Here is a 12,588-nt window from a genome sequence, read left to right as displayed (position 1 = left end):
ATTAAGGAGTAACAAAAAGCATCAAATAGTTCCCTAGAAATGGAAATGTCTTTGTGTTCTCATTGTCCAGAGTGTGTGCGTCTTCAGACTTTGAGTCTCTCCCTCTTTTTCAGATTATTTATTTATTTATTTATTTGACAGAGAGAGACGCAGCAAGAGAGGGAACACAAGCAGGGGGAGCGGGAGAGGGAGAAGCAGGCCTCCCGCAGAGCAGGGAGCCCGATGCGGGGCTTGATCCCAGGACCCTGGGACCATGACCTGAGCCGAAGGCAGATGCTTAACGACTAAGCCACCCAGACGCCCCCTCCCTCTTTTTTTTTTTTTTTAAATATTTTATTTATTTATTTGAGACAGAGAGAATGAGAGAGAGAGAGCACATGAGAGGGGGGAGGGTCAGAGGCAGAAGCAGACTCCCTGCCGAGCAGGGAGCCCGATGCGGGACTCGATCCCGGGACTCCAGGATCATGACCTGAGCCGAAGGCAGTCGCTTAACCAACTGAGCCACCCAGGCGCCCTCTCCCTCTTTTTTAAAAGAAATTTTTAGAACTTCTAGTCACTGTGCTGTACATGACATCCCCATAATGTATTTATTTTATAACCGGAAGTTTATATGTTTTGACTCCCTTTACCCATTCTCTCCCTGACAACCACCAATCTGTTCTCTGTTTCAATGAGTTTAGTTCCTTTAGATTCCACATAGAATTGAGATCCTACAGTATTTGTCTTCCTCTGTCTGACTTATGTCACTTAGCGTGATGCCCTCAAGGTCCATCCATGTTGTTGCAAATGGCGTATATAAGTACACATCACATCTTCTTTATCCTTTCATCTGATGATGGACACTTAGGATGTTTCCACATCTCGGATATTATAATGTATACTACAATCAACATGGGGGTGCAGATATCTCTGAGATGGAGATTTTGTTTCCCTTGGCTTTATCGTCAGAAGTGGGGTTGCTGGGTCATACGGCAGTTCTATTTTTAAATTTCGAGGTACCTCCACACTGTTTCCACAGTGGCTGCACCAGTGGGCATTCCCATCCACCGTGCACAAGGGTTGATCTCTCAGATGTTTCTTCCTCCGAGAAACTGGAGTCGGGCGGATGTGACATGGGTAGGGATGTGCCCGTTGCTTCCACTAGTCCCCAGGGGACGTGAGAGGCAGGCCAGCCTTGAAAGCCTTTCCAGCCCTGACTTCTGGTCTGTCTGGAGGTTCGACTGTCCATGTGGGGGGTTCGCCTGCTCAGCTCCGCCCGGGGCATTTTCTGTCGACAGTATCGGGTGACCGGTCTCGCTAAAGTCAGGCTGCCAGTCGACATAGACCAGCCGGTTAAAATCAGAATTAAAGTCACACCAGCAAGTTTCAGAGGAGTCGGATCGGGCGTGGTGAATCCCTGTCCGGGTGTGGTCGGGATGCCTGCAGGAGTCAAGACAGGTCAAGGGAGCCCGTCTTTTTTGCTGCCAAACAATTATGGGCGTGCACACAATGGAAGATGACTCTCAGATTCGCTTTATGAGGAGGAATTAGAACGTAAGGCAACACGTGGCCTCGGCAGCTCATCCCAGCCCACAGGTGTTTGCTGCCTCCTGCCTGGCAGTCAGACGGAGCCGCGATCCTGGTGGGCCGGGTGATTGCTCCGCTCAGCCATGGTCGTGGCATCTGATCCCAATAAACGACCTGGGTTTCCTCAAGAGCAGATGTGTTGCCTGCAGTGATCACCAAGATGCCAAAACATTAGGTTTGCAAAGGAATGGGCTTGGCCAAGCATCGCGTTGTTTAGTCTACACCAGGCTAAACATCTGGGTGACTGGAAACATCTTCAGAGTTGAATGGGCCACGTGACTCATTCTCACGGAGACACGGCCTGGGTCAAGACCAGTGAGAGAGACATACGCTCGGAGGAGGGTGTTTTCTGGGCAGGCGAGGAGGGGAGGGGGCACCATGTGCTCTGTACTGTTCTCATCTCCTGGCCTGCACACCAAAGGACCCAACCGGGTACCTTAGAGGAACAGAAGAGTCTGGAAGTCCACAGTCACGGTGTCAGCAGGGCTGTGCTCCCTCTGACACACGTAGGATAGAACTCTTCTTTGCCTCTTCCTGGCTTCTCGTGGTTTGCCAGCAATCCTTGCCCTTCTTGGTTTGTAGACACGTTACTCCAGTTTCTGTCCCTGTTACCTGGTGGCCTCTTTCCCTGTGTGTTTGTTCTTCACATGGTCATCCGTCTCCTCTTCCTATAAGGCCACCAATCATATTGGATTAAGGGCCCACCCTCCTCCAGGATGACCGCATTTCAATTCAACTTATTACATCTGCAATGACCCTATTTCTATTTTGGGTCACATTCACAGGTACAGGAAGTTAGGACTCGACATATCTTTTCTGGGGCGGGGGGGGGGACACAATTCAACCCCTAATACCTTGCTTCTCTTTTTCTCAGAAACTAAAGAGCTGTGACATTTCTCCTTCAAATGTGTGGTCTGTAGGTGGCAGGTGGGATCTGAGCCATGATGACTGTAGGATTTCTTGGTGGCCGTGGTGGCCCCTGTGGCAGGTGCTTAGTGTGGGCGCCCTGCTCAGAGGGACTAACAAGGCTTCCTGAGGTGGCTGCTTCTCTTGTGTTCTGGCTCTTCCAGGGGAAACCTGGGTTGGAGGAGGGCTGTGGGGGAACAGAGAGCCAACTAGGTGGCCGGGCGTAAGTTTTGCTACGTGGCTCCGTTCTTCGTACCTGAGTAGCCTGCTTTGAAGGCATCTGCAGCCAGCACGGTGCAGTAAGAAGGCTGCTCACTCAAATCACGTTCTGCAGACTTTACAGAGAATAACATCTCTGAACACGAGGGGCTCTTCTGCAGGGGGCTTCTAGGATTTAGAGGCTCTGAGCCCCTCTTGCAGGGGATAGCCCAGATTCAGTAGGATTTCTGTCCCCCTGGTATCTTGTGCCCTCAACATCATGGAATCCATGTAGAAGCCTGCTAGAGAGGGCAGTGCTCAGGGTTGGGGGAAGGTTCTAGATGAGGGATTCTTGGATTGTAAAGCACATCTATCCACACCTGGATAGGAAGGTGAATAGGAAAAGTTTGGGTGGATGGGCTTTGTGGGTGGATTGCACCCTACAGAAGTCCCCCTGGGCCCCAGTCAAGCAAACACAGGAAGGAACCCAGCCCGTGGGTCTGAAGAAGACATCGAGCTCTGCTACTGAGAAACCTACACAAACCAGCTTTCACAGCTTCTAGCAAACTCTCTGCTTTCTTGCTCCTTAGTCTGGATGGAGGGGCCTATGGGCATGCGGGCTTTCCCCCCTGGCACTCTCTCCAGTGGATGCTCCAGTTTCCACCCTCTTGTCTGTCCCTCATTTGTAGGACCTGGAACAAAACCTCAGGGTTAGTGTCAAATGTCTACGGCGGAAGGAAAATGGCCCAGCTTGGCGGCCATCTGTGCTGCGACAGGGCAGGTAAGGGGGGGGGGGCAGGTTTTAACAGAGCCTGGGAGACCCATCCTCTCCTGGAAATCCATACTCAGTGGCAAATCTTGGGCTCATTTCTGCCTTTAAAGCTATTGACTTACTGCAAATATCCTGGGAAAGGAGAATTGAGGCATCCTTGAAGTGCTCTGTTCCTCCTGAAAAGCAGGCCCAGGAATGTCTGGGTGCAGAGACTCCTGGTCTATAATCTCATAAACAGGTGGTGAGAGGTACAGGATCGAAAGCAATATTAAAGACCTAGACAAAATTTTGTTTTTAAAATAAAATCACGTTGTTTTTTAAAAAGCCATACTTAGAATTCCCAAAGTATAAAAAAAAAAAAAATCAGAGCATCTATTTTGCCTTATTCATTACATTAACCAAGAATGAGTGTGTGATGAGAATGTTCTGGAAGGGAGGGCTGATGAACTGAAAAAGTCAAAGGGCTATTTCATGTTCTTTGCAACATCCACTGAGCAAATGTGGAGGGGAACCCCATCTGCTGGGGGAGTGCCCCCCTTCCTGGGCATGGACACTGGGTGCCTGGTGGTCGGGTCAACCCGCTCTTGCCCAGGGCCTGCAGTCTGTCTGGACTCAGTGGATGCCTTGCTTCGGCCAGCCTAGCTCTTTGGCATATGCCCCCTTGCAGCTTCTGATCTCATAATCGTGCTCCAGACACTTGTTCAGGCCAGGCACCCCGGATCTCCAGCCGATGAAGCCCTGGGTCGTCTTCGGGATTGGGGGGGATGGAAGGATCTGGAATGGAAAGGCATGGGGTTTAGCCACCTGGGGCCACAGTGACATGAGGCTTGTCCATGGAGGCATCAGGATCGGCATGGGAGACCTGATGGGGAAAAGACAGGAAAGAAAATATCCCTGATCAAGGTGCGCCCAAGGTAACCACACTCCAATCGCCTGGACCCTGAGACTCACTTCTCCCTGCAAAAGTCATGAACACCGAATGTGTTTCTTTATCTGGTCATGCTTAACACGTTAATTCACAACCTTCAGTAAAATAATTTTCATTTGACAAAAGAGCAAAAAGGGAAAAAAGAGTAAGGTGTAGAAATATCAAATACTACAGTTCACACCACTCTTTATAAAATATAGAACAATATTGTCAGATGGTATCCTGGCACTTATAAATCTGCCGGTTTTGATGGGAAGGCTTTATGATATGTGTGTGTATACACACCCACGCACACCCCAGACTGTGGGGACCATGGGAATGAAAAGCAATGGAATTTAATTAAAAACCAAAGGGAAATGAGGTTCTGTCTGAGATGAAAAAAACACAGTTTCATTTGTCAATTCCTTGGACAGACTTGAAATATTTGGAAAATGAGGGCAAATGTTTAGGCTGTTTCTCCCCTTCCATTTGAAATGATGTTCTGTTCTGCTTTTACAGGGTGATTTGAATGACGACAACATGAGGAATATTTGTTCTAACAGGAGAACTGAGACAGAGCGGTTTCAGATGCGTGGGGTTATGCGTTCGGTGCTCAGCTCAAGGGATCTGTGCTCGAGGAGGTGGTGGTGGTGGCGGGGGGAGGGGTGAGGGTGGTCCTGGCGGGCTGGCTGCCCCTGCGCACAAGGCCCCCAAATGTATGTTCTCGATGAAGTGCTAAAATTAATCTCCTGAGAGGCCACATTCAGGGAAGGTCATTAACGGACGCTGGAGGGGCCTGCTCTTCCTTGCCTGTCCAGACGGGCCCTTGGGACACACAGACTAGCTTTCAAGTCCACCTCCAACTTGTAAGGAAGATGCAATCGAAAACCACCCTGGAATGCCACCTTTCATCCACCAGGTTGGCAGAGAGATGAAAACACCGCCGTTAACAAGGGCATTGCAGGAGAACAAGTGGGTTCATTGTCTGTGAAGGGTGACCAGAGAAATTATCTACCAAAAATGAAAATGCAAACATCCTTTGACCTGAAATGTACTCCTAGGCACTTGTCCTAAGACATTCTCATATCTGTGCGCATGCACACCAGTGTTGGTGTGGGGGTTCACTGCAGCCCTGGGGTAATAGCAAATCACTGGACACAGCCTGCAGGTCACCTGCAGGGGACTCGCTCAGTGGCGCACGATGGACTACAAGAGAATACTACACGACAGTCTAACACGGTGAGGCTGGCCTGTATGTTCTGAGACGGGACATGTTGAACATAAACCGCTAAGAGAAAAAAAGGTGCATAAAATAGATAAAATATGGCATAATTAGTGCAACAAGGGAAAAAAGACTAAAGATCCACACAACGTGCTTGCATGTGCCTATCTGGTCTCTGGAAGGGTGCCTGGGAAACTGAGAGTCAGAAGAGGAAAGAAGCTTTTCAGGGCATGCATTTTGGGGTATAGGACACCTGTTAAAAATAAATAGATTTTAAAAGGTTCTAGCCACCCAAAGAAGGGATGGGAAGGAGGAAGAAGGGGACCGTTTCTTCAGCAAGGAAGGACGTTCAGAAGGAAATGGGCCAAGTGCTTTTCTCACCTGGATCAAGGTCCTTGTCCCCCCAGGCCCTCTGCTTCAGTTTCCCCAAGGATGAAATGGGTTTGGCGGTGATTATGCCTACCTTCTAGGGTTGTGGTGAAAATAAGAGGACCATGTAAAGTACTGAGTATGGCGAGCAGCCAAGACACAATAAGAAGAACTAGCAATTTTTGGGGGGTGGTGGAGGCATAGCGAAACATCCAGAAGGAGCTCCCCAAAATGCTAACCACGGTCAGGGTATATATGGATATTTTAATTTATTATTATTATTATTATTTTTAAATATTTTATTTATTTATTTGACAGAGAGAGCAAGAGAGCACAAGCAGGGGGAGCAGCAGAGGGAGAGGGAGAAGCAGGTTCCCCGCCGAGCAGGAAGCCTGATGTGGGGCTCGATCCCAGGGCCCTGGGATCATGACCTGAGCTGAAGGCAGACACTTAACCGACTGAGCCACCCAGGTGCTCCTTATTTTATTATTTTGTTGTATTCCTAAAATATCAGTGAATCTATATTGCTGGATAATCAGGGGGAAAACACTTCAACATATCTCACTGGAGTGTATTCATTCATTCAGCCATCAGACGCACACCCGCTGAGCACTCACCACTGAGCACTCACCCACTGAGCACTCACCTTGTACCTGCTGCTCTGTCTGACCCCGAGAGCATCAGGAAAAGAAAATTCATAGAGCCTGACTCCTCCCACCCCTGGCTGCCTTCCGTGTGAGTTTACATCCCTTCTTGCATCAGGACACAGAGCTGCTTTCTCCGTAGCCTGGCAGAGGGCAAAATCCAGGACCAAAATGATGGACCCATGAAGGGAGGCCTGGGGATATACCCAGCTCGGCAGGTTCTAGAGGCATCTGACCCATGTCCACGGCTGACTGGTCTCAGGTGGAAAGACCATCTAAGTCTTCTCCCCTCTGGGATTGCCCGTCGCTCACTCCGCAACCACAAGGATCTTTCAAAAAGGCAGTCCTCACCATGCCACCGCTCTGTTTCCCATTGCAGACTGGGCTCAACTCCTTCCTCTGGCCCCTGAGGTCCAGTGGGATCTGGCGTGCCCACTTCTCCATCCACCTCACTTCCCTTCCTACTCTGACCCACCCCCAGCTCACTAAATTCCAGCCTCACGGCATCCCTTGTTGTTCCTGAAATATACCAAAATTGTTCTGCCTCAGGGCCTTTGTACATGCTCCTCCCTTTGGCTGGAAAGCCTTTCCAGGGCTGGATCCCCCATCCCCTGTTACCCTCCAAAACCTCACCTGTCTCTTTTCTCCATGGCATCTAGCATAGCAAATAGCAATTTTGTTGGGGGGCACCTGGGTGGCTCAGTTGGTGAAGCATCTGCTTTTGGCTCAGGTCATGATCCTGGGGTCCTGGGATCAAGTCCCATGTTGGGCTCTCTGCTGAGCGGGGAGTCTACTTCTCCCTCTCCCTCTGACTCCCCCACTCGTGCTCTCTCTCTCTCTCGTGCACACACACGTGCTCTCTCTCTAAAATAAATAAATAAAATCTTAAAAAAAACACCCCCAATTTTGTTGAATTTCTTGTTTCACGGTGGCCTCCCCCTAATTCCCCACCCCCCAAACCAGACTTGTGGGCTGGAGTCTCCTCTTCTTGTTTGCCACTGTTTACCCAACCCAGCACCTGGTGCCTACTTACAGCTAGCCGTCCCTAGAGCTCTCTAAAAGTGCCAGGTAACATTCCAGATCCTTCACAGGCATTATCCCACGGAACCCTGACGCCACTCGCTGACGTAGGTGCTTTCGTGAGCCGCCACCATACAGGGGAAAAGGAGACATGGAGCGATCGAGTCATGTGCAAGACCACACAGAAGGTGAGCAGTCGAGCAGGATTTGGGTCTCAATGGTCTGACTCCAGAGCCTGGGCCTTTACCCGCCCAGTCCCTGTAAATATCTGCTGAATGACTGGACCAACCCCTTCATTCTCCTGGCTTCCCTCTGCTTCTGCGGGGCCGAACGCTGTGGCTCCTGCCTGTGTCGAGACCAGTAACCTGATGTGCTCCTTACCTGTGGGCTCAGGAAGGGTGTGGAAACTGGCCTCCCAGCTGCCGGCTGCCACTATGTTCTTACCTTTGGTGGTTGGCTTTGTGCTCCTGGAGTGAACACACTTATTTCTTACTTAGGAAAACAAGTATTCGAAATGACTTTGCAAACCTTGATGTATTTCTCCACTGGGGTCACGGGCCGGATGCGGAACTGCTCGGGAAGCTCGATTTTGGGCTTTGGGGTGGGGGGTTTTTCTTCACCCTTGAGCAACTGCAACATAATCCCCAGAGATGGGAAGCGTCAGACTGAGGTTAGTGGGAGCCTTCTCTGCATTGTCCCCCCAGGACGCCGCATTTTGCAGAAGACCAAAGCCGCGCTGAGAAACGTTCGGGAGCGTGGTGCAATTACACAGTTAGGGGCCGTTCGGGGACTGGCTCTTCGGGCCGCTCAGCCTCTGGATACAGCGATCAACCGCCGTGTCCCCTACCACCTTTGGCAACCTGCTAATTTATACTCCCGAGTCATAATTTGAGAAAACTTCACAGGTTACAGACTCAAATAAATAATTGCCAACGAGGTTTCAGGGCCAATCTTTAAAATATTAGAGGAGAGCCCCCACTCCCCTTTTAATTTTTAAAACAATTTCGAACTCTTTGAAATTACAATTTAATTACATATAAGGAATATTAATATAGACTTTTTATGCATTTTATATTAATAAGGACTCATTTTATGCATAACATTTCAAGTTGTATAACTCTGTAAGTATTAAAAAAACTCATTAAGAATGGCATAATTTCAAAGCTAGCGGGATGGGGTGAATTACAAATGGGGTTACACTGCCTTGAATCATGAATGTTTTGAATTATGGGATTCTCACGTGGTTCTGCATCCCCCAAAGAAATGTGGCTTCTGGGTGTCCTGTCCTGGAGGTGGTTTGAAAGGCTGTAGTCTGCTGGCCACCATCCCACTGAAGCCCATATAGGCATTTGGTATCTGTACGGTGTTTTATACATCTGAGCCACTCTTCTAGACTCAGATCTCATTTAAACATGTGCATTTCTGGACTCTCTTGAACAATGGGAATATGGAGTTATCCTCTCTGCAAGCTCAGCCCTCGGCTGGGCTAAGGGGGGCTCCCCCTGCATGGGGCCGGGGGTTTCTGCGGACATCCCTACCACTCCCTATTGATTACACCTTTTCCCTGTTCTTGTTACCTAGCTGGCTTAGGAAAATACCGAGAGTATCTTCCCAGTAATCCCTCGTATATCCACCTGGCTTCTACTTCTCATCCCATCTGGACTTCCCCATCGCCCAGGGAGGCAGCTGAGGACTCTCATCCCTTTTACAGATGGGCAGTCTGAGGCCAAGAGGCTCTGGAATCAGACAGACCAGCTTCTCTCCTTGGTGCCTCCTTTTGTTAGCTGTATGACTTCGCAATTCTCTGAGCTCAATTTCCTAATTTACAAAATGGGCATAAAACAGCACCCTCCTCTGCGCAAGGGTCCTTGTGCGGATTAAATGAGCTGGTTCAGATGCAGCACCTGGAGGATACCTGGCACATAGTAGGTGCTCAACAAATTCATGAAAGAAAGGTTTCAGAGTTAGCGGTCTTCGTATGCAACACGAACTTTATTCTTGTGGAGTGTATGCTTCCTTCTCGTTTACTCCTTGAAATAATCAATTCTATCACTTCTGGGCTCATCAAATTTATACTTACCTCCTCGAGAGGGGTTGTTAAAAATCCCCAGTTCTGGGCCCAGTTTTGCCGTGCTTCAGTTTCAGCCTTTAGGCGGTATTTCCTGAAAAAGAAAGTTCCTAAGTGCTGGACGGTATTTGAAAAAGGTGAAAGTAGCAAACCCTAAAAGGATCCACTGGGGAACATTTTACATTTTTTTAATGCACATTGACTGAATGATGACTCCGTGCCAGGAAGGGAGCTGGGTGACAGAATAAGCTAGAGTCCCTGTCGCTGGGGACCGTGAGGGAGGCAGGTGTCGAAAGAACCAGAGGTCCTGGTTGGGTGGCACATTGGGGAGAAGACAGGACTGGAGGCCGGCTCTGCCTGAGGGGCCATCTAGGGATGAGATTCCTCATTTTGGTATGGTGAGTGAGGTGGGGAGAGTGAGGCTTCTGGGGCACAAAATTTAAGGGGCTGCTTCCTTTCAGGTTCCTGCAAGTGCAGAGCCTTCACTTGCATGAACTTGAGAAGGAGCCTTCCTTAAATATTGCCCACCAGGGGCTCCACTATCCCGCCCTAATCCTGGCCCTGCTTTTGCTCCACATTAAATATCATTTATATACAATGACCTACTAGTTGAGAGCTGGTGTGCCACATTTTGCAAACATCTAATTCAACATTCGTTCATTTTGATTTTCAAGTTTCTCTTCCTATTTTGGAATCAATATCTGCCCCCCACCCCCATCCCCCAGTGTCTCAACAGTTTTGGAGGCCCCCCTGAACAAGCTTTTTGCCCTGGGCACTGAGCATCTAAAGCAGAGTCTAGTCTAATGGAGATGTAATGTGAGCCTCAAATATGAGCCACGTACATAATTAACAATTTTCTAGCGGCCACACTAAAAAAAAAAAAAGTGAAAGTAAGCAGGTGAAGTTAATTTTTAATATTACTTTTTGGGGGTGTGAAATCTTTGAAATCTTGTATGTATTTCACATTTACAGCTCATTCCAATTTGGACCAGTCATATTTTAAGGGCTCAATAGCCACTTTGGACATGGGACAGAAGAACAGTCTAAGGGTTGAACCAGCTCTCTTCAGATAGGAGGGGCCATATGATTGGGTCTTGAAGGATGCATAGGAGTCATCTGGTGAAGAAGGGAGGAAGGGGCATTTTAAATGGGCAGAACATACCTGCTATGGTGATTTTGTAGGAGCCAAGTAGGAGGTACTTAGATAAAGACAAAGATTACAAAAATTAATAGTTGTGTATTTTATGCCAAATGATACTGGCTTTCCATTGACAAGAGTGATATAAAGTTTCCTATAAAAATAAATCTGAGTGAAACAAAGCCAGTTTAAAGAAAAATATGAAGAGATTAACACAGGTTTTACAAGGAAATGGCAAAAATCTGAGAGATGGCAAATAGGATAACTCAGTTTAAGAGGTAAGCAGTTATGCTTTATTGTTACTAAACTTTACTTACTTGCATCTAAATTAGTAACTTCCCATATTGGTTAAAACCTCAAAGAGATGGTGTATTTAGCAATTCAATAGAATGCCAAATAAAAACATCCATTACAAATGTCTGCTCAACATAAATCTTTTAGAAAACGGATTTTTTCATAAATCTTTTAGAAAAAGGATTTAAGTTAAAATTTCTTACTATTTAAAAAAGCAGGAGACTCAAGAGAGCATGTAAAGAGCATATTTATCTCTCGTTCAAATTGAACAAATATTAAGATTTTTGTTTTCCTTTTTATACATTTCGGTAAATCTTAAAAATAACATGTTGGCTCTCAACAAGCAAAGCTCTGCAGATGGTTGTAAAGCCAGATGTAATATCTTTCATCTTCAGTGGTGTGCCTGAGAGAAAAGGAAGAAAGGCTTTCTGGTTGAGCTCATTGCCCCGACCACCTCCAGCGCACGGTCCTCGCGCGCAGAGGTCGACCACCTGCAGGACTTGGAGGGGAAACGGAGGCCGCCAGGTGCGTGCACTTGAGGTGGGAGGGGCCCAGCCCATGGGGGACCGGATCCTGGGCATTACCAGATCTCGTCCTGGGCCACGAGGTTCATGCGCTCGGCCGCAGCGGTGCTGAGAGGTTTCTGCGCCATGGGGCTCAGGTCTCAGGGGCGCCCGCCCGCACCAGCCCCGGGCTCAGCGTCTCGCGTCGCCAGGGAGACCGGTTGCCCAGCAACGCGGGACGCGGAGGCGGAGGCCTCGCTGCACCTGGCGCCAGGTGGGGCGGCGTCCGTGCGCCTGCTGCCCGCCTCCGAGCCCCCTCGCCCTCCTCCCTGCCCACCTGCCTGGCCCCCGAGGCAGTAGCCCCCCTCCTGTGCGGGAGACCCCGGGGAAACCTCAACGCCTAACACCCCGGTCCCTTTAAAATTTAGGCCTACATGTGAGACAAGTGTGCAAACGGACACGTGTACCATCCGAGGTGTACCAAGCTTCATGAGTTCTGTCACAGAGAACACACCCCTGCGGCCACCGCCTGGATTAGGAAATAATCACCGTTCGTCTCCACTCCCGAGGAGGATTCCATCCTGCCGCCGCCGGTTTGGGGCCCGAGATTTTGGCCACCGCGGTGCTGCTCTGAGTATTCCTGTCCGTGGCTTTGGGAGAACACATGCATGCCTGTCTGTTGGCATTCACTCTTTAGAACAATCCCCCAGTGAAACTCACCGATAAGATGGCCTGCAGACCCCACAGCCACACACTCCTTTCTGCCCATCAACACCGACCCCTCAAAACTGGGGCGCTCAGTCGTTTGTTGACTGACTTATTGACCCAAAGGCTTCCACCATTGCACATTGTCCTAGGCCTGGAACTGGAAAATGGGTCTACTGACTGAGTGGATGGACAGCACGGGGCAGGGGGACATTTTTCTGCCTGAGCAGCCATGAGATCCGCATGTGTGCAGAGCCTCCTGGGACTGAGTGAGGG

General features: G+C 49.1%; 1 protein-coding gene across 2 annotated transcripts; it reads right to left on the bottom strand.

Annotated features, from left to right (window-relative positions):
- Positions 1-3,597: 3,597 nt before the first annotated feature.
- Positions 3,598-11,756, bottom strand: CUNH20orf85 (chromosome unknown C20orf85 homolog). 2 transcript variants are annotated; one of them, XM_035025672.1, is made up of 4 exons: positions 11,689-11,756; positions 9,685-9,766; positions 8,133-8,234; positions 3,598-4,216 (listed from the first exon to the last, which is right to left on the bottom strand). In XM_035025672.1, exons 1-4 carry the CDS (start codon positions 11,754-11,756, stop codon positions 4,055-4,057), a joined length of 414 nt encoding a protein of 137 aa, XP_034881563.1. In that variant the 3' UTR covers positions 3,598-4,054. The 2 variants fall into 2 exon arrangements, 1 of the variants encoding a protein (XP_034881563.1); XR_004682997.1 differs by lacking the exons at positions 8,133-8,234; positions 9,685-9,766; positions 11,689-11,756 and adding an exon at positions 7,986-8,053 and having other exon boundaries at positions 3,981-4,216.
- Between the last annotated feature and the right edge of the window lie 832 nt (positions 11,757-12,588).

The sequence above is a fragment of the Mirounga leonina genome, unplaced genomic scaffold (assembly GCF_011800145.1).
Source record: "Mirounga leonina isolate KUSES-001 unplaced genomic scaffold, KU_Mleo_1.0 Mir_195, whole genome shotgun sequence".
Taxonomy (NCBI): Eukaryota; Metazoa; Chordata; class Mammalia; order Carnivora; family Phocidae; genus Mirounga; species Mirounga leonina.
This window is presented reverse-complemented; position numbering and strand designations above follow the sequence as displayed.

Bases quoted from the DNA above. Each gene is read 5' to 3' on its own strand.
- CUNH20orf85 (XM_035025672.1), bottom strand. From the start codon at position 11,756: ATGGCGCAGAAACCTCTCAGCACCGCTGCGGCCGAGCGCATGAACCTC. The intron at 8,235-9,684 runs GTAAGTATAAAT...ATTATGTTGCAG, and splicing joins TAACAACCCCTCTCGAGGAG to TTGCTCAAGGGTGAAGAAAA. The intron at 4,217-8,132 runs GTTTGCAAAGTC...TTTCCATTCCAG, and splicing joins CAGTGGAGAAATACATCAAG to ATCCTTCCATCCCCCCCAAT.